The 26,130-nt window shown below is 36.7% G+C and overlaps 1 protein-coding gene across 1 annotated transcript; it reads left to right on the top strand.

Annotated features, from left to right (window-relative positions):
* Positions 1 to 22,461: 22,461 nt before the first annotated feature.
* On the top strand, positions 22,462 to 24,651 carry LOC141388793 (phenoloxidase 2-like). The gene is made up of 3 exons (XM_073959144.1): positions 22,462 to 24,064; positions 24,137 to 24,372; positions 24,439 to 24,651. Exons 1-3 carry the CDS (start codon positions 22,462 to 22,464, stop codon positions 24,649 to 24,651), a joined length of 2,052 nt encoding a protein of 683 aa, XP_073815245.1.
* The last annotated feature ends 1,479 nt before the right edge of the window (positions 24,652 to 26,130 follow it).

Below are 26,130 nucleotides of genomic sequence, written 5' to 3'. Positions count from 1 at the left end.
GTCATTAACAGCTAGTTCGGAGGTATGTGGGCTATACGAAAATATGAACTTAAATGAACAATTTTTGTTGCAGAATTTTTGTTGGCTTTTAAATTTCAAATTACAGAAATTTCGTCCAAAAAATAAAGCTAAGGTACGGAAATTCGGGAGGTTTGTTTTGGGGCTATACCAAAACATGGACCTACGTGGTTAAACATTTTAAGTAAAACCCTCAAAGTACCGAAAATCGGGAAGTATCGTTATATTGGGGCTATGTTGAAAATTTTTTATGGAGAGGTGTTGTGACCACTAAGACCGTCAAATGTCAAATTACTGCTAGTTCGGTTTAATATTATAGCTAAAATCATCAAATTACTGAAAATCGGGAGGTACTTTTATATGGGAGCTTTATCAATACATCGACCTTTCATGCCAATTTTGTTCAAATGTTCAAATTACAATGTTAAATGTTCAAATTACGGATAATTCGGTTAAAACTTGTAGGTAAAATTCCGAAATCCGTTATACCGAGGTACCGTTATATGGGGCTATACCAAAACCTGCACCGATATAGCCCATCATCGAACTTGACCTGCCTGCAAACAAAAGACGCATTTTCCCAAAATTTCAGACAATTTTGGTGGAGAGGTGTGGTGACCTCTAAGAACTTCAAATGTCAAATGTTCAAATTACAGCTAATTCTGTTAAAACTTGTAGGTAAAAATCTCAAAATACCGAAAATCAGGAGGTACCGTTATATGGGGCTATACCAAAACATGTACCTATGTTCATAATTTGTTCGAATATAAGTTTTCTGGCCACTAAGAACCCTAAATATCAAATTATATCTATATCGGTCTAGAAATGCGACTTAAATCGTCAAAATACCTGAAATCGGTCGGTAACGTTATATGGGGGCTATTCCAAAACATTGATCTACGTCCGCTAGTTTTGTTATATAAGTTTATTGACACTTAATAACCCTAAATGTCAATTTATAGCTAAATCGGTCTGAAAATGTAGCTAAAAACGTCAAAATACCGTAAATCGGGGGGTACCGTTGTATGGGGGCTATACCAAAACGTGGACCTATGTCCACAACTTTTGTTATATAAGTTTATTGACACTTAATAACCCTAAATGTCAAATTATAGCTAAATCGGTCTGAAAATGTAGCTAAAAATGTCAAAATACCGTAAATCGGGGGTACTGTTATATGGGGGCTATACCAAAAGGTGGACCTATGTCCACAACTTTTGTTATATAAGTTTATTGACACTTAAGAACCCTATATGTCAAATTATAGCTAAATCGGTCTGAAAATGTAGCTAAAAACGGCAAAATACCGTAAATCGGGAGGTACCGTTGTATGGGGGCTATACCAAAACGTGGACCTATCTCCACAACTTTTGTTATATAAGTTTATTGACACTTAAGAACCCTAAATGTCAAATTATAGCTAAATCGGTCTGAAAATGTAGCTAAAAACGTCAAAATACCGTAAATCGGGGGGTACCGTTATATGGGGGCTATACCAAAACGTGGACCGATATAGCCCATCATCGAACTTGACCTGCCTGTAAACAAAAGACGCATTTTCCCAAAATTTCAGCGTTCTATCTCCATTTTTGTGGATGCTAGAGTGATTACCACAGACGGACGGACGTGCTCATATCGACTCAGAATTTTACCCTGATCAAGAATATATATACTTTATAGGGTCGCAAATGAGTATTTCAATGCGTTACAAACGGAAAAACAAACTTAATATACCCTCCATACTATGGTGGAGGGTATAAAAAAAAAACAAGTAAGAACGGCGTTAAGTTACGTTAAGTTAAATACCCTCCACCACGAGCTGTATTGAAGTAAAAGGGAACAATTAGTTTCCTTTCGTTTATGAAGAAGACAAATACCAATATTTCTGTAAGATAATGTGGCTAAAACCTAAAAAATACAAAAAATCAAGAGGTATGCATCTATGGGGGATATAGAAAGACGTTGACCTATAGTAAAAATTCTTTTCTGGAATATTTTATAACACCATGGAAGAAATAACCCCAACGAAGACTCAATACCCAATTTCAGCCACTTCGATGGATTATTGTGGCCATAACCTTCAAAATACCGAAAATCGGATGGTACCGTTCTATTAGGGCTATATCAAAACGTGGACCGGTATATCCCATTTGCAATACCAAACATCCTAGAAGTAATATGAACTTCTATACCAAATTACAAAGCTCTATCTTAAAAATTGCGAGCTGTATCTTGATTTCAACAGACGGACGGACAGACGGACATAGTTATATCGACTAGAATTTTACCCTGATCAAATATATATATATATATACTTTATAGGGTCTTCGATGAATATTTCGAAGTGTTACAAACGGAATGACAAATTTAATTATATCCTCCATATTATGGTGGAGGGTATAAAAACGCGGTCAAAGTTCACATATTTATGGTTTTTTTTAGGTTTTCACGATTTTGCTTGGAAACCTCAAGTCCAAAGGATATTGTAGCTGTGAAAATTCTCTATAAAATTGACCTTAATGGTATTTTCGTAGGTTTTACCTCAAAGTTTCAATGGGCCCTATATATAGCTAATATTAAAATCCGAGCCGATTTTTACAATTTTTTGTAGGATTAGTATTTTATAGTACGGTTACACTAGAGTTTGGCTGCCGGGTTAATCCACTTCGAGAGGATTTATTTGCCGTTTGCACTATGGAATTGACATTTGAAATCCAAACCCATTGGGTTAATCCGGTTAAGTGTAACCAGGGTATTAGGCACAACAAAGAAAGAACTGTTAAATTCTTTTACCGATTGGACAATAAATGTGGTATGTAGAGCAATTTCGGGAAAATTCTCCTTTGGCCCCATACAAATTACTATGGAAACTTCGAGGCCCCTGTGGCACGTGTTAACATATTCCGATTGTGCTCAAACTTGGGATATCTTCAAAACTAAACACTATAGGGGAGTCATCGATTTCTTTCCTTTGAGTTAAAACCATCTTAATATGTACTCTATTTTCAGTGCCTAGAAATATTTTTGTCACAACTTTCCATGTAAGTGCCACCACTGTGCACTGGTCAACAAAATGAATCAAGTTGGCTGTTTTATTAGATTTTTTTTTTTTTTTTTCTAACTCAATTTGGCGAGTTATTTTCAAAGGGTTTGGTTTCGAGATATAGCTCAGGTCCTATTTATGACTTTTACCCGAATTTTGGTTATCCTTGGTAACCTAAAATATTTTTCCGTACTTTTTATACCCTATACCACAATGTGGAAAAGGGTATTATAAGTTTGTTTTGGTAAAAATTCATGTAACACCGCGAAATATTCGTCGGAGACCCCCAATGTGGTATACCAATCTTCATATCTCGACGAGATAAAGCGATTTTGAGATGTGTGTCTGTCCGTCCGTCCGTCCGTCCGTCTGTCCATTATAAATTGTAAACACGCTCCAGGCCGCATTTATGGACCGATCGTCACGAAATTTTGTATAGAGGTCGGGTTCAGATCAGAATAGATCCCTATTCTTATTGGTGATGATCGTGAAATATTTAGCGGGTGAAATGGACCAAAAACATAATATTTATCCAATTTTCTAGCGGCTCTGTAGGTCTCAATAATAGTCCGATCAACGCGTAATTTTAAATAAGGTAAGAGTATATCACAAAGGAGAAGCTTGCAATTTGAGATGGCGATCGGATAATATTTAGAGGGTTAAATGGACCAAAACTTTTGTGTGAAAATTGTGAACATTTTTAATATACAGCTTATATCTTAATTCCTGGAAGTGACATTCCGGACAAGTGAGATAAACTTGAAAGTGGAACGTTTGACCTTTCAATTGATGCCAATTATGTTGGTGTGCATGATCAGATAACAGAGTTAGAGCCTAATATACTCTGTTATTTGTTTGTAGTGTAATAATAAACTCGCTAGAAGTCGCAATTATACATCAATAGTCACGAAATTTTGCACCGGGTAAGAGTATAGGTCAAAAAAGATGCCTACAATTTTGAATGATGACCTGATATTCTTTAGCGGGTGAAATAGACCATTACTTTTGTATGAAAAATATAAAAATTTTATTTTTGGTCGATATTTTAATTCCTTGAGGACATATATATTTCTCAAAGTAGCCTACATATGGGAAAAACTACTGACCTTTCCTCTTGTGTAAATTGCAATAAAGTGTTTTCTAGATAACTGGCCTACTGCCTAATATATAATGGGTTCTGTGTAGCGAACCACATTTTTATCCCATGCTACATATTGTCTCTCCAAAAATTTATGTAACACCGCGAAATATTCGTCCTAGACCCCTTATTTGGTATGCCAAAATTCATATCTCGACGAGATAAAGCGATTTAGCGATGTGTGTCCGTCCATTAAAAATTACAAACAAGCTTAAGGCCGCAATTATGGACCGATTGTAACGAATTTTTTAAGGAGGTTGGGTTCGGGCCGTGAAGTGTTCAGGGGATAAAATGGAATTTTAACCAATTTTGTAGCGGCTCTGTAGGTCAAAATAATAACCCGCAAACATTTAAACAAAGTTTGAGTTTATGATTAAAAAGAAGCGTACAAACCAACGTGAATATCAGGTAATACTTAGCGGTTTAAATGGACTTAAAATTTTGTGTGAAATTGGTTAAAATTTCAATAACGTAGCGGTTAAACAACGGAAGTATTAGTACTACATAAGTGGGTTTCATTACATTTTAGTTTGTGTGAACTAAATTTTCCTTTCCTGCTACAAAAATGTCTTTGTCATGCTAGATAACTTTTTGGTTTTGGTCATAAGTATTATACATTACATCTCTGATATTTGATAATTAAATTTTCACAATCATTGAAATAAAGTTCCGTAGAGAGCGCTTGTCCAGGGATAGTGGTATAGGGTATCCCATGGTCGGCTCCGTTCGACTATAGACTTTTCTTACTTGTTTAAACATGATTTTGTGAATATATGTACATGAAAAAATATGAAGGTCGCCTATTGGACTTGGTAAAAGAACTTTAATGTAGAACTACATAATCGGGACAAACCATGGATATCTCATATTGTATGTCGCAATGCGTGGCATGTTCACGGCTTTTATCCAGTGAAAAATAATTATGTTAAAACGGGCGTAACATCCGAGATTTTGTCACCAGGAGTCGGAGTCGGAGTCGGAGTAGGAGTCTACGAGTCGGAGTCGAGCAATTTTGCTGGAGTTGGAGTCTGAGTCAAAAAAAAATAACTCAATTCCGACTCCGGGCAAAATTGTTTCCACGTTATAGAAATATAACTTTAAATTTGGAACAAGAAATTTTTTTTTAAAAAGTAAAGTAAATCAATTTTTAAAGGCCGATAGCCCCAGTTGCTAGTGCTTTTTTTATAATTTTTTATTATGATTTTTAATTGTAATAAATATTTTGAAAATAAAAAAAATAAAAATAAAAAATCAATTTTTACTACATCCACTTTAAAAACTTGTTGTTTTTAAAATTTGAAAACAACAAATCTGTGATTATGCTTGGCTTACTTTAAAAATAAAAAGTAAACACACATCACAACAAAACTGCCAAAGTGAATCTATTCATTATTTATTTTAAAAGAAAGGTATAAGAAAACATATATGCAAACGGTATATTATACTAAGTAAAAGGACAATTCACAGGATATTTACTATACTCTGGAGTGTAGCATATTCATCCCTATTTTGTTGGTCAAATTGATTCTTCACATTTTTCCAAACAAAAGTAAAGTTCTATGACATTCGAATTAAGATTGGACATTTAATCTCTTTCGTCAGAAGTCTTACTGGTCTTCTCACAAAGGTCTATTGGTATTCAACATCAAGATCTGGGGAAACATTTCTTTTTGGAATGAAGGGCCTAATTGGGAACCCCAACGGATCCCGTAGCTGAAATTTCTGAGTTATGACATAATGCATTTTTTGATTGACCAACATCAGTCATTGAGAAAATAGCTTTATATCTCTTTTGGAGATATTGTTTCATAATTTTTAGATGACATATTTTCAGTTAAATAGAATGAGGAACCTTTCTGTCGAATATGCTGTCCTTCTAGCTCAGTTCCTTCCATGTCCTTTTTGTTCTTGAACTCAAAAAGTAAAACAAAACGAAATTTTCTACAAAAATGTTCAACTGAAAATTATATGTAGGTTTCCCATATCCAATAAATCGATATTGTCACGTTTTCATTGTCCTTTATCAGTTTTACTTCCTCACAAAAACTATATGTTTATGTATTTTGGTAAATTTCGCATAATCCATTAACTACTGCACCCCGGTTATATACCTCTCTGCTTAACTACCTTTCCCGTTTAATTGCCTCACAACCTAAATCCCCAAAGTTTTTCATATAAATCAGTTAAAACTGTCCCGGTTAACTAATTTTCTATAAGTACCCAATTCGGATATTTGCCCGTCAAATATTTCCCCAAAAGGAACATTTAGTAATACTTTTATCGGTTTATTACCCGAACTGGTGTATTTCTGAGATAATCAATTGCGATGACTAACTGAATTGTGACGAAGATGTCCAGTGTTATGTTATGATGTTATGCTTACTGATGACTAAATTTCTTGTTGATTAAATAATATAACTTATATATTTTTAGACTTAAAATATTTATGTTTTAATTGTTGTCATGTTTTGAAAGGTTGGGATGAGATTTTTATAACTAGCCACATAAGGTAGCTATGCGAGGTTTTCTTAACTGCCTTGCCCACATAACTGTCTCAATTTTTTGGAATTTTATGGGAGGTAGTTAACCGGGGTGCAGTGTATATATGAAAATTGGATGATTACGCTTCTGAATTAGGGCATCATAAATTCGTTGTTGATCAACCACAGATTCATTCACCCATAACTCAGAAATCGGACAAACGGCGAATCTTTCTTCTAGGAATTATTATATATTCAATGAGGGCTTTAGATATAGACATTCAAATAACCGGATCTGTCCGCCAAGAACAGATATAGTTCATGTGTATCCGAGTTTCCTACACAATCAATAGCATATACGAAATTCAATGAAATACATAATCATGGAGTTATCATGAGAAAGGATCGGGTAAATGATAAAGGATAAAGGACAATGAAAACATGACTATCGATTACTAGTCCTAGTGGACCGACCCTACATAAAATTTTCTTAGCAACATTTCTGTAGAATATTTTCATGCACGACATCTCATCGTGTGCTAATTTTTCAGTTCCAGAAAACATCAATCTGCATACGTGCTGGATGGTGTACACAATATATCTCAAATATTTAAATAAAATTATCCACTCCACACCAAAGTTCAAAATGTGTAAAAAAAGTATAAATAGCATAGAATATGTGGTCAATTTTTAAGTCGATCGGAACAATGTTGCCTTAGTATGAGCGTTGGATGGGAAAAAATTCTTTTATTTTGTATGCATAATATAAACTGTGTTGTTCTCGAAATCGGGCACAAAAATATATGACAATTGGTTTATTAGTTTTCGAGCTAGAGTTGGCATCGCAAAATGCTTTAATAAAAACAGGGTTTTGTAGACGGCCTCAAAACTTCGTAATATTTTTCTTTTTCAGATGAAGAAAAAATCTGCTAAAAAGTTATTTAGTTTTCTCGGAAAAAAAATCATGAAAAATTGCTTTTACTGAGCTTTACAACTGGTTGTCTCCTTTTAAGACTAAGCACACTAAAATGTTGGCTTACATATTAATTTATTATAGCATGTAGTCTTCATGATTTGTATTGCCCCTTAATTCTCACAAATTTTGAAAGCTTAAAGATTTTCTCACACGGAACAATTCCGTCCAGAATATACTCGTGCAAAAAAGGAAAACCGACAAAAACTTTCTAACTTTGCTATTTTTTGCCCTTTCTAATGAATATGTAAGGTAAGACTAACACGTTAGCCAATATAGGCCAAAATATAGGAAAAATTTAAAAATTTGTGCATATTTTATTCATTTTTAGTGGTATAGGAATTCACTGTCGGAGTCGACCTGGAACTCGATGTCTGGGGGTGGAAATTCCTTTTTGGGGTGAAAGCCCTTGATGAGTATATACAGAACCCCAAAGGGCAGATCCGCCGTGAGTCGAACTTTTGAGTTATGGTGTGATGAATTTTTCACTGGAGACCCTACAAGCCATCAGAAATTAGCGTTATTTCTTTGTTCGCTGTTGTTCTGGCTTATTTTTGATATGACATGTCTTCAGTCAAATCTAATGAGGATCTTTTTCATAGAACATTTCGACCTTCTAACTCGCTTCATTTCATCTGCTTTTCATCCTTTATTTCGAAAACCGCAATAAAAGTACCACAAGATGACATTTTTCAGCTTCGGCATGTTCTGTAAAAATGTCGCTAAGAAAATTTTAGGTACGGCTCTCATTGACAACTAGTCGATATTGGCGCGTTTTCTTGGTCCTTGGGTTGGTACCCAGTTTTTGTTCAGAAAAAAAAACTATATTTTGTTTTTTTGTATATTCGTTTTTTTTTTTTGGTTGTTGGAATATACAGAATACTCGAGTTTTTTGTTACTAAAATTAAGAACCCTTAATGTTCGCACGCGTGGAGTTTCCTGGATCAAATCCAGCAGAGAGCATATAAAATCAAATATGAAGTGTGATGAAAATAAAAACAAATTCCAACTCAACTGTTCTAAAAATAGAACATACGTTGTTTGCTAGAAGTTCAAAAATAACTTCTAGTGGCCAAAGAATAACTTGTTATTCTAGTGGTTATAGAATAACTAGTTATATAGTGCGATATGCTCTCGACTTTTGGGGTCAGAAAAATGTTTTTATGATTAAAATGCTATTAGATCATATTATTTTATAAAAAAATCTTATTTAGATTAATTTAAACCTTCTTTACTTAAACCTACTTTGTATAGTATTATATTCTTTATCGCAATACATCTCACTTTCGTTTATTCGTTAGTAAGAGATTTGATAAACAAATATTTATTTATTATAAACACGTAATTTTAAACATTGGAATTCAACGAAAAAAGAGATCTGATCAAAAAATAAACGTTATTTTCAAATTTTGTGAGTTACGTATGTTCGATTTTTAAATGGTTTTATTTAGCTCACCCCGTTTGTTTTATTATTTATTCTTGGGTCAAATTTAGTAATTCAAATTTCACCCTCTTCCTGTCAACCGATTAATCTGAAATTTTGTATACACTTTGGATTTTGGTGACAATACAATTATATTTATTCATTATCATTATAAATTCAAGATGGCGGCCGCTACAAAATGGCGGATAACGTAGGTTTTATCAATCTCATTAATATGGGTATCAAATGAAAGGGCTCAACAAGCAGAAAACAATATACTATAAATAATTGAAATCCAAGATGGCCGCCGCTACCAAATGGCGGATAACTTAGGTTTTATCAATCCCATCAATATGGGTATCAAATGAAAGGGCTCAACAAGCAGAATACAATGTTCTATATAGAATTAAAATCCAAGATGGCGGCCTCTACACAATGGTGGATAACTTAGGTTTTATCAATCCCATCAACATGGGTATCAAATGAAAGGTCTCTACAAGTAGAATACAATTTACTATGCAAAATTGAAATCTAAGATGGCCGCCGCTACCAAATGGCTGATAACAATTTTTTATCAATCCCACCAATATGGGTATCAAATAAGAGGGCTTGACAAGAAGAATACAGTGCACTATACAACCTTAATATTTAAGATGGGCGCAGCCACTAAATGGAGTGTAATTAAGATTTAAATTTAGAAATTGAATCTGTAATTTAGGAGTCTGATTAATCCAGCCTGAATCCACCACCCATGTCAAGATTTTTTATCGTGTTGAGGACTGTGTGGCGTTAGGGTGGCTAAAAATGATACGTCGTTAGCGGTACACCACTCAAATTAAGGTGAAAGGTTAAAACGCGCCGAGAACTGTATGGCATTAGGGTGGATAAAAATGATATGTCGTTAGCGTTGTACATAGCCTTGCCCCTTTATTGGACCTCTGGGGGGGTCGACCGTTTAAATGTCCATTACTCGTGGGAGCAAAATGGTAAAAAATATATAAAAAATACAAACACAAATAAAACAGAAACTGCAACACAACGTAAACGAAGGCTTCAAAATGCGAAAGAAAAGTATAAAGCAAAACGAGGTAAAGAAAGTGAAGTTGATAGAAATAGTCGATTACAGAAACGACGGCAACAATTAGCGTCAAAAACACCTGAGCAATATGAGGCCAGGTTAAAAAAGCAACGTCAGCGATATACACAAATGACGGCGTCAGAAACGCCTGAAGAATATGAAGCCAGGTTAACAAAGCAACGTGAGCGATACACACAGATGTGTGTTGCCTTTAATACTATCATGGGCTTCTACAATACATAAAATGCAGGCCAACACTGTGGATCACGCAGTCGTATACTTAGGTGCGACACTGTTTGAAGAAGGTCAAGCCTACGTGGCTCTTAGTAGAGTAAGATCTTTGCAGGGACTACGTATAGAGGAGTTGGATTGCAATAAACTAACGGGCAAGAAACCTTGCAATAATGAAGCACTAAATGAATTAAACAGAATGCGAAATAAAAACTAAAAACTAGAAAATAAAAATAGGTAAAAAAACTTTTTAAGTTAAACGGTTTTATGTTAAACATACATTGCAATGTTTAAGATAAATGTACTAAAAACAAAAAAATAATAAAATAGATACAGTCGTGGGAATTATAAACATATGCATAGACTAGACTAAAATAAAACCGTGGGGCACGTCAATTGTCTGCAATCGTTGATTAAAATGTTTGTTTTGTAATGTTACACTATAATTAGGCAGTTGTTCAACCGACAACGATGGACGTGTGATAAGTAGAGCTAGAATGTGGAATCAAGCTAGTAAGCTCGATTATAAGCGAGTTTTAGGGTTTCATAGTGGTGAGCGAGTAGTACTTTGTCGATTAAAGACAAACTACGAGCAGTGAAACGATTCCTCGCCAGCCAGCAGTGTGAATGTCCAACGATAAACTATTTGAAACATCTCTTTTATTTACATGGAGTGTATCACTATTGGAATTTCCATGAGCAAGAAAATAGTAAGTAATTTCCTCACCGTCTGCGGCCAACTGCCTAACGACGAATTAAACGATTCTTCTATCGCACATTAAGTCGATAATTTGTAGACAATTGACGTGCCCCACGGTTTTATTTTAGTCTAGTCTATGCATATGTTTATAATTCCCACGACTGTATCTATTTTATTATTTTTTGGTTTTTAGTACATTTATCTTAAACATTGCAATGTATGTTTAACATAAAACCGTTTAACTTAAAAAGTTTTTTTACCTATTTTTATTCTGTTATGTTGGTACACATTTACATATGTTATATATGTACATACACTAGCTGACCCGGGTCCGCGTTTCTGGCCCGTTGTTTGTGTTCTTCTAGTAAACTATCTCCGGCTCTCGGTCGAAATTTTTCAGTATGCAAATCCTACCTGAAAAATGAAAGTATTTATACTTCCAGATGCTATTTGTTTAATTTTTCAGTAACATTTTCTAACTGAATTGACAATAATTATACATTCTTCTTGAAAGTTCATAATATAAATCCACGTTTTCTCATAATTCTTGTGCATTGGTATTTCCAGATTTTAGACAGGAAATCTTCAAAATTCATAATTCATTTCTATTGTAAATTCGAAAAAATCTCAGTAGTTCGTAAAAATACTTTTAAATAATAGTTGTAATTATAGATATTTTACTGTATTCAAAAATATGATATATGAATCATTCCATGTAATGAAATCAATGTTGTGGCGTTTTTGTAGTCCCTCTTCTGAGTTCTAATATCTTATCTGCAAATAGAAAGTTTTCAAAAAAGCGGACGCGAGCTTGTTATTCTACTTCCGAAACAACTATTAATGACAGATTTCAGATCTGCAGACTCTACGTACAAAATTTCATCAAATTCGGTCAAGACGTTTCGGAGGAGTATATTTTTTTCAAAAACTATCATGATTGATATAAAATAAGAAGAATTTTATATATCGTCATCATAAATGCCAAAAGACGTAGCTCCAAAAAGTTCATAATTCGTTTTTTGATTGAAGCTGATACATAATGCGAAAATACGTGTTGTTGCAAAATTCAAAAATCAAAATTCTGCATTTAAAAATACCGATCCTATGCATGAAATGGAATGAAGGATCCCAGAACCAAGCGTTTTTGCTGTTTTGGTTTCATTACTTACTGCCATTCGTACATGATTGATAATATCCAAAATGCTCACCCTCATAAGATTGATATTCTATAAAGCAGTTTTCATTTTTAACGTTTTTTGCTTTTCCTTTAAAATTTTGTTTTTTAGTAAATGCTTAAAGATTTATGGTGACGATTAGGGATGTCGAACGGGATAGGTTTTCAAAAATCCCGGGATTCGGGTTTTCGAAATTCCTTATACTGAGTTTTCGGGATTTTTCGGGGCAATTTTGAGACTTCGGGATTTGTCGGGACTTGCCGCTATAGGAGTACTTCGTAAAGTAAAAAAAATCAGTTTTAATTGAAAATTGAAATAAATTGATCCAATTAAAATAGGAATAAGTATTTGAATAAAAAATAAAGTAATAATATAAAAAATAAAGCTGTATCCAACGAACTCTGAGAAATTACTCCCTTACCAAAAAGCTAATTCGTTAGATGCTTTTTTTATCACACTAAGACCTTTTTGTTATTTAAGTACCGATGCACAGTGGTGCCGCTTTCTTGTAAACGTGGACAAAATTAGAAGGAGTTGACCTAGGATGATGCATTTTTGTACAAGTATTTATGAGGGCGTATGAATGAAAAATATCATCTTTGGTCCATATCGGTTCAGATTTAGATATAGCCCCCATATATGTCTTTCCTCGATATTGTTATTACTCGGTCAATTTTAAGATAATAGCCTTCAAATTAGGTATCTGATATTTTCTTAGGTCCCTAATCAGTTTTACCGATTTTGACAAAAACCGGTTCAGATTTGGATATAGCCTCCATATATATCTTTCCCCGATTTTGCATAAAATCGGTCAATTTTAATTAAGTATCCTTCAAATTTAATATGCGATGTTTTCTTAGGTCGTTGATCAGTTTTATCAATTTTGACAAAAATCGGTTCAGATTTTGATATTGTCCCTATATATAATTCTCCGAGTTTGCTATAACTCAGTCAATTTTAATTTAATAGCCTTCAAATTTAATATGAGGTATTTTCTAAGGTTCAATTTTATCGAATTAAAAAAAAATTGTTCAGATTTGGATGTACCCCTGTATATAATGTTACTTTTGTTTTTTTACATTCCCTCTTTAACAACCTGCCTGGAGTTGGCACATAGTTGGTTTGATTTGATATAAAACAAGTAAAAAAGTATCAGTCGGCTTTGCCGACCGAGATATACCCTCAGCCTGTGTATATTGAAACAATTTTTTCCCAAAAAAACCCATGTATTTTGGGCGTTTGAACTGACAAAAATGTTGATTAGGATTAGAGATCAAAATTTTGCGGAGGAGATACTAAAAAGAATGGATCTCCAGCCACTACATATGGTACCATAGGGGTTTTTTACAACTTCAGGGATGTTTGCTCAAGAAGTATGGACTTGCCCCTGAAACAACTTTTACCACCGCAATTGAGGCAGCGAATGCAAGTTGCTTCAACAAAAATCAAAGTGATTCGAAAGCAGGTCTTAAAGGGAACATGTATCCGACATTTTGTGTGGGAGGTACCGGATGGAGTGGACAAATATATTCCATATTTGAACCTGATCTATATCTGGTAGATATATTAGGATGTGTAAAGTATGGTCCAATTCGGCCACTCTCTTCAAGAGTTTATCGTACGCACATTTTTTCCGACCATTTTTGAACTTTTGTGGGGGAGGTACCTGAAGGAGTGGACCGATATGGCTTATCTTCGAACTTAAACTATGTTTGGACAAAATATTACTAATTTGGACCGAATCGGCAGACCTGTTCGATAGTTATTTTGCCCTCCAACCTCCTCACACGGTGTCATAGGGGTTTTTTGCAACTTTCAGGCTATTTTCTCAGGAAGTATGGACTTGCCCCTGATGAAACTTATACCGTCGTATGGAGGGCAGCGAATACAAGTTGCTAAAGCAAAAATCAAAGCGATTCGAGAGATGGTCCTAAACTGAACTTTTCCAAATTTTTGTGTGGGAGGTACCCGACGGAGTGGACCGATTGAGTCCATATTAAAACCTGATCTAAGTCTGGTACACGCTCCACGATGGGCAAAGTATGGACCAAATCGGTTACTCCTTTCAAGAGTTATCGTGCGCACAAATTTTCCGAACATTTTCGAACTTTTGTGGGGGAGGTACCGGAAGGAGTGGACCTATATAGCACATCTTCGAACTTAAACTAAGTTTGGGGAAAATGTTACGAAAGCCAAAATTTGAACCGAATCGGTTCATCCGTTCGAGAGTTATCGTGCGCTCCAGCCAGCCAGACAGACGGACGGACATTGCTCAATCGACTCTAAATTGTCTGAAACACATTTCGTCCAAACATACTTGGGGTCTAAAACCATTATTTCGATGAGGCACATTTTGACCGTATGAAAGTGTATATACCCTTCATAGCCTAAAGGCTGAGGGTATAATTATTTCGACAAACCCGCGTACTAAACCGCGATTTTCTTTAACATTTTTTACATAATTGGAATCCTTTATACGCGATTATAATATGTGTAAAAACCCGTGTCATAAATTACAGAGATTCGCGAGTAATATGGGTTTTTTACCAAACAAGTAAAAAAGTATCAGTCGGCTTTGCCGACAGAGATATACCCTCAGCATTTGTATATTGAAACAATTTTTCCCTAAATACGTATGTATTTAGGGGGTTTTAAAAATTTTGGGCGTTTGAACCGACAAAAAGTTTGATTAGGATTAAAGATCAAATTTTTGCGGAGGAGATACTAAAAGGAATGGATCGATATTGACCCTTATGGAAGTGGATCTCCAGTCACAACATATGGTGCCATAGGGGGTTTTTACACTCTTCTGGCTGCTTGCACAAGAAGTATGGACTTGCCCCTAAAAAAAATTTTACCATCGTAATTGAGGCAGCGAATGCAAGTTGCTTCAACAAAAATCAAAGTGATTCTGTATTAGGTCTTAAAGTGAACTTATCCGAAATTTTGTGTGGGAGGTACCGGATGGAGTGGACAAATATAGTCCATATTTGAGCCTGATCTATATCTGGTAGATATATTAGGATGTGTAAAGTATAGACTAATTCGGCCACTCCCTTCAAGAGTTACCGTACGAACAATTTTTTCGAACATTTTTGAACTTTTGTGGGGGAGGTACCTGAAGGAGTGGACCGATATGGCTTATCTTCAAACTTAAACTATGTTTGGATAAAATATTACTAAGGCCAAATTTTGGACCGAATCGGCAGATCCGTTCGAGTGTTATCTTGCGCTCCAACCACCTCACACGGTGTCATAGGTGTTTTTTGCAACTCTCAGGCTATTTTCTCAAGAAGTATGGACTTGCCCCTGATGAAACTTGTACCGTCGTATGGAGGACAGTGAATACAAACTGCTAAAACAAATCAAAGCGATTCGAGAGATGGTCCTAGACTGAACTTTTCCGAAATTTTGTGTGGGAAGTACCCGAAGGAGTGGACCGAGTGAGTCCATATTAAAACCTTATCTAAGTCTGGTACACATTTCACGATGTGCAAAGTATGGACCAACTCGGTTACTCCCTTCAAGAGTTATCGTGCGCACAAATGTTCTGAACATTTTCGAACTTTTGTGGGGGAGGTACCGGAAGGAGTGGACCTATATAGCCCATCTTCAAACTTAAACTAAGTTTGGGCAAAATACTACGAAAGCCAAAATTTGAACCGAATCGGTTTATCCATTCGAGAGTTATCGTGCGCTCCAGCCAGCCAGCCAGACAGACGGACGGACATTGCTCAATCGACTCCAAATTGTCTGAAACACATTTCGTCCAAACATACTTGGGGTCTAAAACCGTTATTTCGATCAGGCACATTTTGCCCGTATGAAAGTGTATATACCCTCGTTAGCATAAATGCTGAGGGTATAAAAATAGAATGTGGAGGCACATTCGCGGTTCTTCAAGAATCTATTTGAAATATGTGTATATAGACGTATTTTTGATGGATGCGTATGCAAATTGCGCGATTTGTACCCACTTTAAGGTTTTTTGCATTGTGTGATGCAACTAGCGGCACACTTTGACCGCTGAGTGAAACATCGAAATATGCATATTTCGCTGTATCTAAAAACGGATGCGCATCAACTGATTTTAGCAAATTCGCGAATAATAGCCTTTTAATTTTCACATTTTTTTAATGATTGTAATTTCAATATTACTCTTAATTTCCTATCCTTATAAGTTATCACAGTAAGCAAATAAGCTTTCACGATGGTTAACCATATTTCTTAATGAAGTTTTAGCATTACGCATTAATTGTTGTATGGGATTTTAGCAAAATAGTTGGAGAACTCCCAGATATTTTTTTCTAATTTTTCGAATCAAACCAACAAATATACATATTTGCAACAATATTTTCCAACAATAAGTTTTTCTCTTTTGTTGTTGCTATAATATGCAATTTATGTACCCTTACTTACTTACTTAGCTGGCCTTTTACAGAACATTTGTTCCATAAGCCGAACTAAGAAAAAATCTCCAATCCTCTCTGTTTGCTGCTGTATTTTCACAATCTGGGATATGTAGTTTACTGATATCTCGTTTCACTTGTTCGCTCCAACGAAGCTTTGGCCTTCCAGATCTGCGAGAACCTCCATGCGGCCCGTATTTATACGCCTTTTTAGCGGGTTCATCATCACTCATTCTTATAACATGGCCTAGCCATCGCAATCGTTGTATCTCGATTTGTTCAACTACATTGATGTCATTGTATAGTTGATACAGCTCGTTGTTCATACGACGCCGATATTCGCCGTCAACACAGATTGGCCCGTAGATCTTTCGAAGAATTTTTCTCTCGAACACACCAAGCACTGCCTTATCTGCTTGAGCAAGTACCCATGCTTCGGAACCATACATTAGCACGGGTAGTATCAGTGTTTTGTAAAGTGTTACTTTTGTTTGACGAGAGGTGGCTTTATTTCTAAACTGTTTACTCAGCCCAAAGTAGCATCTGTTAGCCAACATTATTCTTCTTCGCATTTCACAACTGATGTTATTTGTTGTGTTTATGGCGGTGCCGAGGTAGAAAAAGTCCTTTACTACCTCAAAATTGTAGGTACCAACATTCACAAATGGTGCGGGGTTTGTGGTAAAATTACGCGTCGATACCATCAACTTGGTTTTTTCGCCGTTTACTGCCAGACCAACTTTAGCAGATTCTCTTTCGACTTTTGTAAAGGTGTCAGTTACTTCCTTTACCGATCGACCCATGATGTCAATGTCGTCGGCATAAGCCAGTAACATATGGCTGTTCGTGTATATCGTTCCATTTCTTTTGACCTTCGCGTCTCGTATGACCTTTTCCAGCAGGATGTTGAATAGATCACACGACAGGCCGTCTCCTTGTCTGAAACCTCTTTTGGTAATAAACTCTTCGGAGAGGTTCTTTCCTATTTTAACTGAGGATCTCGTCTCAGTTAATGTCATTCTACAAAGCCGAATGAGCTTTGCAGGAATACCAAAATCAGACATGGCTTGGAACACCTTTGAACGTATAGGGCTGTCGAATGCTGCTTTATAATCGACGAAAAGATGGAAGGTGTCGATCTGCATTTCTTGGGTCTTTTCCAGGATTTGTCTCAAGGTAAATATCTGGTCAATGGTGGATTTGCCGGGTCTAAAGCCGCACTGATAGGGTCCAATAATTTCATTGACCATAGGCTTTAGTCTCTCACACAATATGCCAGATACTATCTTATATGCAATAGGGAGCAGACTTATGCCCCTGTAATTGGAGCACACAGTCTTATCACCCTTCTTGTGGACTGGACATAGGATGCTCACGTTCCAATCGTCGGGTACGCGTTCTTCCTGCCAGATGGTGCTAACTAGCTGATGCATACACCTTATCAGCGTGTCGCCTCCGGTTTTGAACAGCTCGGCTGGTAGGCCATCTGCTCCTGCCGCCTTATTATTCTTTAGCCGGTTTATTGCTGTCCTTACCTCATCTTGGCTGGGCGGTATACATTCAATACCATCTTCTGTGATTGGATCTGTGGTATCTTCGCCGTCTTCACTGCTGTCGGATTCCAACAGTTTGGAAAAATGTTCTTTCCATATCCTGAGCACACTGTCTGTATCAGTTACCAAATTACCTTGTTGGTCTCTACAGGAGGATATGCCTGTACCAAAGCCATGCTTCACTCTTTGGTAGAATTTTCTGACTTCGTTCTGTCTCCTGTACATCTCTATTTGTTCACACTCCCACTTTTCCATCTCTCTCTTTTTCCTGCGGAAAAGACGTTTCTCCTCTCTCCTTTTTTCCCGATACCTCTCTCGTGCGCTACGCGTTGCTACTGATTGTAAAGTAGCCATATATGCCGCATTTTTTTCTTCGGTAGCAGCACGGCACTCCTGGTCATGCCATGGATTCTTTGGTGGAGGTCTCTGGTATCCAAGTACTGATTTTGCGGCAGTTTGCATGGAGTGGGAAATATTTTGCCACTGTGCTGATATGTTATCGGGACGAGAAGCGCTTTCATTAAGCAATTGGGTCAGTTGAGTGGAATATGCTGTTGCTATCTGTTGTGTTTGCAGCTTAGCGATGTCCAACTTTCGTGTTGTGTCTGTCCGTGCTTTATTTGCAACGTTAAGACGGGTACGTACCTTTGCTGCAACGAGGTAATGGTCCGAATCTATGTTTGCTCCTCGGAACGATCGTACATCCAACACGCTCGATGAATGTCTTCCATCTATCACAACGTGATCAATTTGATTTATTGTTCTTTGGTCTGGAGACAGCCAAGTGCCCTTATGAATATCGAGATGCTTAAATCTGGTACTGCTAACTACCATGTTTTTTGCCGCTGCGAAGTCTATCAGCCTCATTCCATTGTCTGATGTTTCACTATGTAGACTGAATTTCCCGACTGTTTGTCCAAAGATATTCTCCTTTCCAATTTTGGCATTGAAATCGCCTAGAACAATTTTAATGTCATGGGCAGGACAACGGTCATATGTTTCTTCTAAGCGCTCGTAGAATATATCTTTGGTCTGTTCGTCCTTGTCTTCGGTTGGAGCATGAGCGCAGATAAAGCTGATGTTGAAGAATTTTGCTTTTAATCGAATTGTAGCAAGTCTTTCATTCACTGGGGTGAAGCTGGAGACCAGATGTTTTAACCTCTGACCAACTACAAAACCGCAACCAAACTCATGCTTTGTGTCATGGCAGCTATAATACAGTGCGTCACCTTTAGGTGTTGTTGTGACATCTTTCCCAGTCCATCGTATTTCCTGTATGGCAGTAATGTCGGCCTTGTACTTTTCAAGTACATCTGCCAGCGCGTACACTGCACCTTCTCTATAAAGAGTGCGAACATTCCAGGTGCAGATTCGCAGATCATGGTCCTTAAAACGTTTGCGGGGGTCGTCAACTTTAGAGGGGTTTGTTTTTCTTTTCTTTTGTTTTTTCATAGTAGGCTGCTTTTTTCTAGGGAAGGGTTACTAGCCCGACGCCCAAACCCAAGTTTTTAACGTTCTTATGGGTGAACGCGCGGCACATGTTAGCTCACTAACTTTAGCGGGTGTTAAAGGCAGTTCCCCAGGTGACACCACGGGGACGTCAGTGTCCACTTGGGATGAAAGAGGGACCAAGATAAATCCTGGGCTTTGCCATGTTAAAACCGGTCAGGACGGTTGCTTGGTATCTTCCATCCCCTACGTCACCCAATTTATGTACCCAATCTCTATAAATTTGGTATCATATTTTTTTCTACACATTGCCTAGATTCCGCATATATTTTTATACCCTCAGCATTTATGCTAACGAAGGTATATACACTTTCATACGGGCAAAATGTGCCTCATCGAAATAATGGTTTTAGACCCGAAGTATGTTTGGACGAAATGTGTTTCAGACAATTTGGAGTCGATTGAGCAATGGCCGTCCGTCTGGCTGGAGCGCACGATAACTCTCCTTCCGGTACCTCCCACACAAAAGTTCGAAAATGTTCGGAAAATTTGTGCGCACGATAACTCTTGAAGGGAGTAACCGATTTAGTCCATACTTTGCACATCGTGAAATTTGTACCAGACTTAGATAAGGTTTCAATATGGACTCACCCGGTCCACTCCTTCGGGTACCTCCCACACAAAATTTCGGAAAAGTTCTGTTTAGGGCCATCTCTCGAATCGCTTTGATTTTTGTTGTAGCAACTTGTATTCGTTGCCCCCCATACGTCGGTACAAGTTTAATTAGCGGCAAGTCCATACTTCCTGAGAAAATATCATGAAAGTTGCAAAAAAACCCCTATGGCACCGAGTGAGGTCCCTTCAGGAACCTCAATTCTCTGCCTCAATTACGATGGTAAAAAGTTTTTTTCAGGGGCATGTCCATACTTCTTGAGCAAACAGCCCGAAGGGTGTTAAAACCCCCTATGGCACCATATCGTCGGTGTCTTGCTTAAGTGTTCCATACGCCATTTTTGACTTTTTGAGATACAGGTGATTTCTAGGGTTTTCCGGTATGCTCTTTCTGAATTTCTAGTCGGCTTTCTCCTATCTGCTCTAGTTTCCGAGATATCCACGCCTCGATGGGAAAGCATAAACTTTTTTCAGTTATGAAATCAATATTTTAAAAACTTACAAGTTTAAAAACACATTTCAAAAATCAGAATTTTAATTTTCGATTTAGAAGTATTTAATTAGTTGGGGCAAAGATGGAAAATGTTTTTGTCACTTTGTTCCATGTGATTTACAATATTTCACATTTGTGTCACAAGTGCGGATATGGAACAAATCGACAAAAATTCTTTTTTTAAAAAAATCTCTATAACTTTTATATTCCAATACATATTCCTCTAAATTTTTGCAAATAAGTTCTATACACTATTATTAATATTTAAAGTCAAAAATATAAATATTTGCTTTAGCCAGCTCGACACAGTTGTGACGCAAAACATTAAAATGCGATTATCTCAAAACTTAAGCATGACACCGACGATATGTAGTGGCTGGAGATCCACTTCCATAATGGTCAATGTCCACAAAGCAAAACCGACTGATACTTTTTTACTTGTGTAATTTATTTTTTGTACGGACTCTGGGACAGGATAATTTGGATTTACTTCAAAATTTTTTTTATTATTTGTTGATTTTCCGCGAAAATAATAATAAATTTAATAACTATTTAAACATCTACGAATAGATATGGAAAGCTGTTAACGATTTATGCATACATTTTCTCATAACAACAAATAGGATATTTTTAAATATTTTTTCTTTATATGAGAATAAAAACCGCTATAACTTTTGCGCGCATCGTCCAATTTTGTGAACGCGGACAGATTTGAAACCAGAATTTTTTTGTTAACCTCTATGCCAAAAATTGTAGATGTGCTCGCAAAAAAATATTTTTTTCAAATGGAATTGCAAAGGATTTTTGGTTTTTGCCATATCGCAATCATATTAAATAAGTTCCGAGAAATAGTAGACATGGGTAGTGGTGTAGGGTATCACATGGTTGGCACCATCCGACTATAGGCCTCTCTTACTCGTTTTATCATATGTCAATATGCAAGTCAATAACACATAGGCCATCCTCCAACTATGTGTTCTTATGTGAGATCTCTTAGAATAATTTAGTGTTGAGTTCATACACATATAGAAACCTAGAAACATTTCGGATATAAATAATGCCAATTTTACGTTCATCTTTGTATAACCCTTTTCTTATACATACAAACATCCATTTTCCTTTTACCTTTACTCTTAGTAAAGTGACATTTCTTGAAATTTCCAATAATGTTGTTTTCGTTTACACTAATTGTTCTATAACATTTGATAATATGATTTCGTTCATATTCTACTTTGCGGTAAAAAGGTTTCTAACATTAGTATAATTTCCAAAATAATAATTATGATGATAACAATATTTTAAATCAAATGTGATATGTAAAGAATGACAGACCGCCGCCTACCAACCCACAGAAAACTAACCACAAACTATTGTGTTGATATGTTGATTCTGACAAACCGCATACGCATTTGTTAATATGCGTGTGAAATGGAGATAAGAGGTTCGAAATGTCTATGGCATTATAATTTAGTATAAAAGGTCGCAGGTTATATGCTTAGGTCATCAGTTCATCAGCTGACTTTCTCCAGCGAATTGCAAACATTTTAAGTTTCAATTAGAGCCTTTAAGGTTTCGAAAAATAAAAATTTTTAAATTTGAATATCATTGAAGACACCAGCTCCAATAATGGCTACCAAGAAGAATATCTTGTTGTTGTTCGACCGTCCCACTGAACCAGTGTTCATGGAAAAGGGCAACAAAACGGTTTTCGATGTGCCTGACAAATTCCTAACAGATCGTTACCGCCCTATTGGCAATGAAGTTCAAAGTCGTTTTGGTGAGGCTGCGGAACAACGTGTACCTGTAAAGGACATTAGCTTGCCTGATCTTCGTATTCCCATGTCCTTGGGACGTGATGAACAATTTTCTTTGTTCATACCACGTCATCGCCGAATTGCTGGTCGCTTGATTGATATTTTCCTGGGAATGCGTACTGTCGATGACTTGATGAGTATTGCCGTATATGCTCGTGATCGTGTCAATCCTTATCTCTTTAATTATGCTTTGTCCGTGGCTTTGTTGCATCGTCCTGATACCCAGGGTGTGGATTTACCATCCTTCGCTCAGAGTTTCCCCGATAAATTCATTGACTCACAGGTCTTCCGTCAGATGAGAGAGGAAGCCACTGTTGTACCGGAGGGCTCCCGTATGCCAATTGTGGTACCCAGAGATTATACAGCTTCAGATTTGGATCCTGAACATCGTTTGTGGTATTTCCGTGAAGACATGGGTATTAATTTGCATCACTGGCATTGGCATTTGGTTTACCCCTTCGAAGCAGGTGATCGCAGAATCGTTGACAAGGATCGTCGTGGTGAATTGTTCTACTATATGCACGAACAAGTAGTGGCTCGTTACAATATGGAACGTTTTAGCAACAACTTGCCCCGTGTCACTCGCTTCAACAACTTCCGTGAACCCATTGCTGAAGGTTATTTCCCTAAAATGGACTCATTAGTTGCTAGCCGTGCTTGGCCTCCACGCTTTGATAATACCACTTTGAAGGATTTGAATCGTGAATTGGATCAAATCAACTTGGACGTTGCCGATTTGGAAAGATGGCGTGATCGCATTTTTGAAGCTATCCATCAAGGTTTTGTTGTTGACAGCAGTGGCAATCGAATTCCATTAGATGAAACACGTGGTATTGATATTTTGGGTAATATGTTGGAGGCTTCTATTATTTCTCCCAATCAATCGGTTTATGGAGATTTACACAATTTGGGCCATGTCTTTATTTCATACTCTCACGATCCTGATCATCGTCATTTGGAATCTTTTGGTGTTATGGGTGATTCGGCTACGGCTATGCGTGATCCTGTCTTCTACAGATGGCATGCCTACATCGATGATATTTTCCAAGAACACAAGACTCGTTTGCCACCCTATACCTTGCCTCAATTACAATACGATGGCATTTCCATTGCTGGGGTCCAAGTCAGTTCTGATGGTGGAAGACCCAATGTTTTGTCCACTTTCTGGCAAGAATCTGATGTTGATCTATCTCGTGGCATGGACTTTGTTCCACGCGGCAATGTATTTGCTCGTTTCACTCATTTGCAACACACTCCATTCACCTACACCATTAATGTGAATAACGCCAGTGGTGCTCAACGTTTCGGCACAGTGCGTATATTCTTGGGACCCAAGACCGATGAACGTGGCCAGCCGTGGATGTTGAGAGATCAACGTTTAATGATGGTTGAATTGGATAAATTCGTTGTGCAATGTAAGTTGGAAGAGGGGGTAGGAGTTTAATATAAGTTCCTAATTGTTTTGTATTTGTTTTTCTGTCTTGCAGTGAATCCTGGCCAAAACACCATTAGACGTCGTTCTTCCGAATCTAGTGTTACAATTCCATTTGAACGTGTTTTCCGCAATTTGGATGCAAATCGTCCTGCTGCTGGTTCAGCTGAAGAATTGGAATTCAATTTCTGTGGTTGTGGTTGGCCAGAGCATATGTTGATTCCCAAGGGTTTGCCAGAGGGTATGCCATGTGAATTGTTCGTTATGGTCTCCAACTATGAAGATGATCGTGTAAGTGTTGTTAGAAAAAATATTTATATTTCAGAAGCATTTTCTTATATTCTTCTCCTGTTTCAGGTTGATCAAGATTTGGTGGGCTCCTGCAGTGATGCTGCTTCCTATTGTGGTGTTCGTGATCGCCGTTATCCTGATCGTCGTGCCATGGGTTATCCATTCGATCGTCTGCCACGCCAAGGTGCTGATCGTTTAGCCAGTTTCTTGACTCCCAATATGAGTCTTGTTGATGTCGTCATCCGTCATGATCCCAACAAAAATGTTGTAAGACAGTAAAAAAATCATTGAAATTTTTAATGCTGAATTTATAAATGGAAAATTACACAAATTTAATAGGATACTAATTTCTTATATATCACATTTTATTCTTGAAATTTGATACAACTAATTCTCTTATAATAAAGTACTAAATATTTACAGCAAATATATTAAAAATTATGTTTTAATACCCTCGCCATAATATGTAGTGATCAACATTCGTTTAAGTGCAGGACAAATTTTTGTGTTTATTTTTATAGTAGTTGAACCCGGTGCGCTTCGCAACCCAGAGTAAGATCAAATTACATTAATTTACAGGTTACATTTATCAAGATCTAAGATTTGTACGATATTTCGTTAGATTAGAGGTACATCTTCCCTGAGGCTAATCTATCCTATAAAGAAATTCGTTTCACTATGACACTAAGTTTGAATGCTGCAACCATGAGTATAATTATAGATTGTTTTTATCTTTTATCCTATGGTAGTAATATTGTCCAACTCCAATTATGGCACCCTAAAATTGTTCTTAGGACGACTCTCACTTCAGCTCGTATTGTTGATATTTCTCACACTTATAGTGAGTCTGATGTGATTTCCAGCTTACCCTGTCCTTGTAGGCTACCCTATAGACCAAATTTTGTTTCGAATCGTCTATAAAGTTTTTTTTTTTTTTTTTTTTTTTTTTTTTTTTTTTTTTTTTATCGATCGTTCCCAACGCCACACTTTCCCGCCCCTGCCGACCGAGAGGGCCACCTCCCCTTAACGTAGGGAGCGCGTACACCTCATATTCCGGAATATGGGGGGTTAGTAGACTAGGGAAAACCAGCTACAGCAAAACAACAGCCGGTTATAAAATTACATTTTAAAGACAAACACATCAAAAAATAAACAGGTCTAATCTAACATATTGTCTGGCAACTGTTACAACAATACTAAGAACGTAAGATAAAGTTTTTTATGACATGCAGAGGTTCGGATAAAGAAATCCTATTATATAACTTGTTATATTCATCACATAAAGATCGGAGTGGATTACTTATTTCATAATTAGATTTCGCTAACGTTAATTTAAGTGGTATGTAGTTTCGAGTACTACGTAAAGGTACATTAAAATTTATTTCGCCAATTAAAAACTGTGATTCAATTTGTCCACGCAAGAGTTTAATAATGAATACAGATCTGAGCATTAAACGTCTTTTCTCCAATGTTGGAAGGTCAATTAACTTTAGACGGTTTTCATATGGTGGAAGAGATTCAGTTGAGCTCCACCCTAAACCTCTAAGAGCAAACAAAAGAAATTGAACTTGTACTGATTCTATCTTATCAGAATCACATTTGTAAAAAGGACTCCAAAGTACACAACCGTATTCTAATGTTGGTCGAACAAGGCTAATGAACAAGCGTTTGGTCACGTATGGATCGTCAAATTCCTTAGACCAGCGTTTTATAAAGCCCAGTAATGACTTCGCTTTATTAACACAAGACTCTATATGT

Source organism: Musca autumnalis, unplaced genomic scaffold (assembly GCF_047663935.1).
Source record: "Musca autumnalis isolate F117 unplaced genomic scaffold, ASM4766393v1 scaffold_1, whole genome shotgun sequence".
Classification (NCBI taxonomy): domain Eukaryota; kingdom Metazoa; phylum Arthropoda; class Insecta; order Diptera; family Muscidae; genus Musca; species Musca autumnalis.
This window is presented reverse-complemented; position numbering and strand designations above follow the sequence as displayed.

Bases quoted from the DNA above. Each gene is read 5' to 3' on its own strand.
- LOC141388793 (XM_073959144.1), top strand. From the start codon at position 22,462: ATGGCTACCAAGAAGAATATCTTGTTGTTGTTCGACCGTCCCACTGAA. The intron at 24,065-24,136 runs GTAAGTTGGAAG...TCTGTCTTGCAG, and splicing joins GGATAAATTCGTTGTGCAAT to TGAATCCTGGCCAAAACACC. The intron at 24,373-24,438 runs GTAAGTGTTGTT...CTCCTGTTTCAG, and splicing joins CCAACTATGAAGATGATCGT to GTTGATCAAGATTTGGTGGG.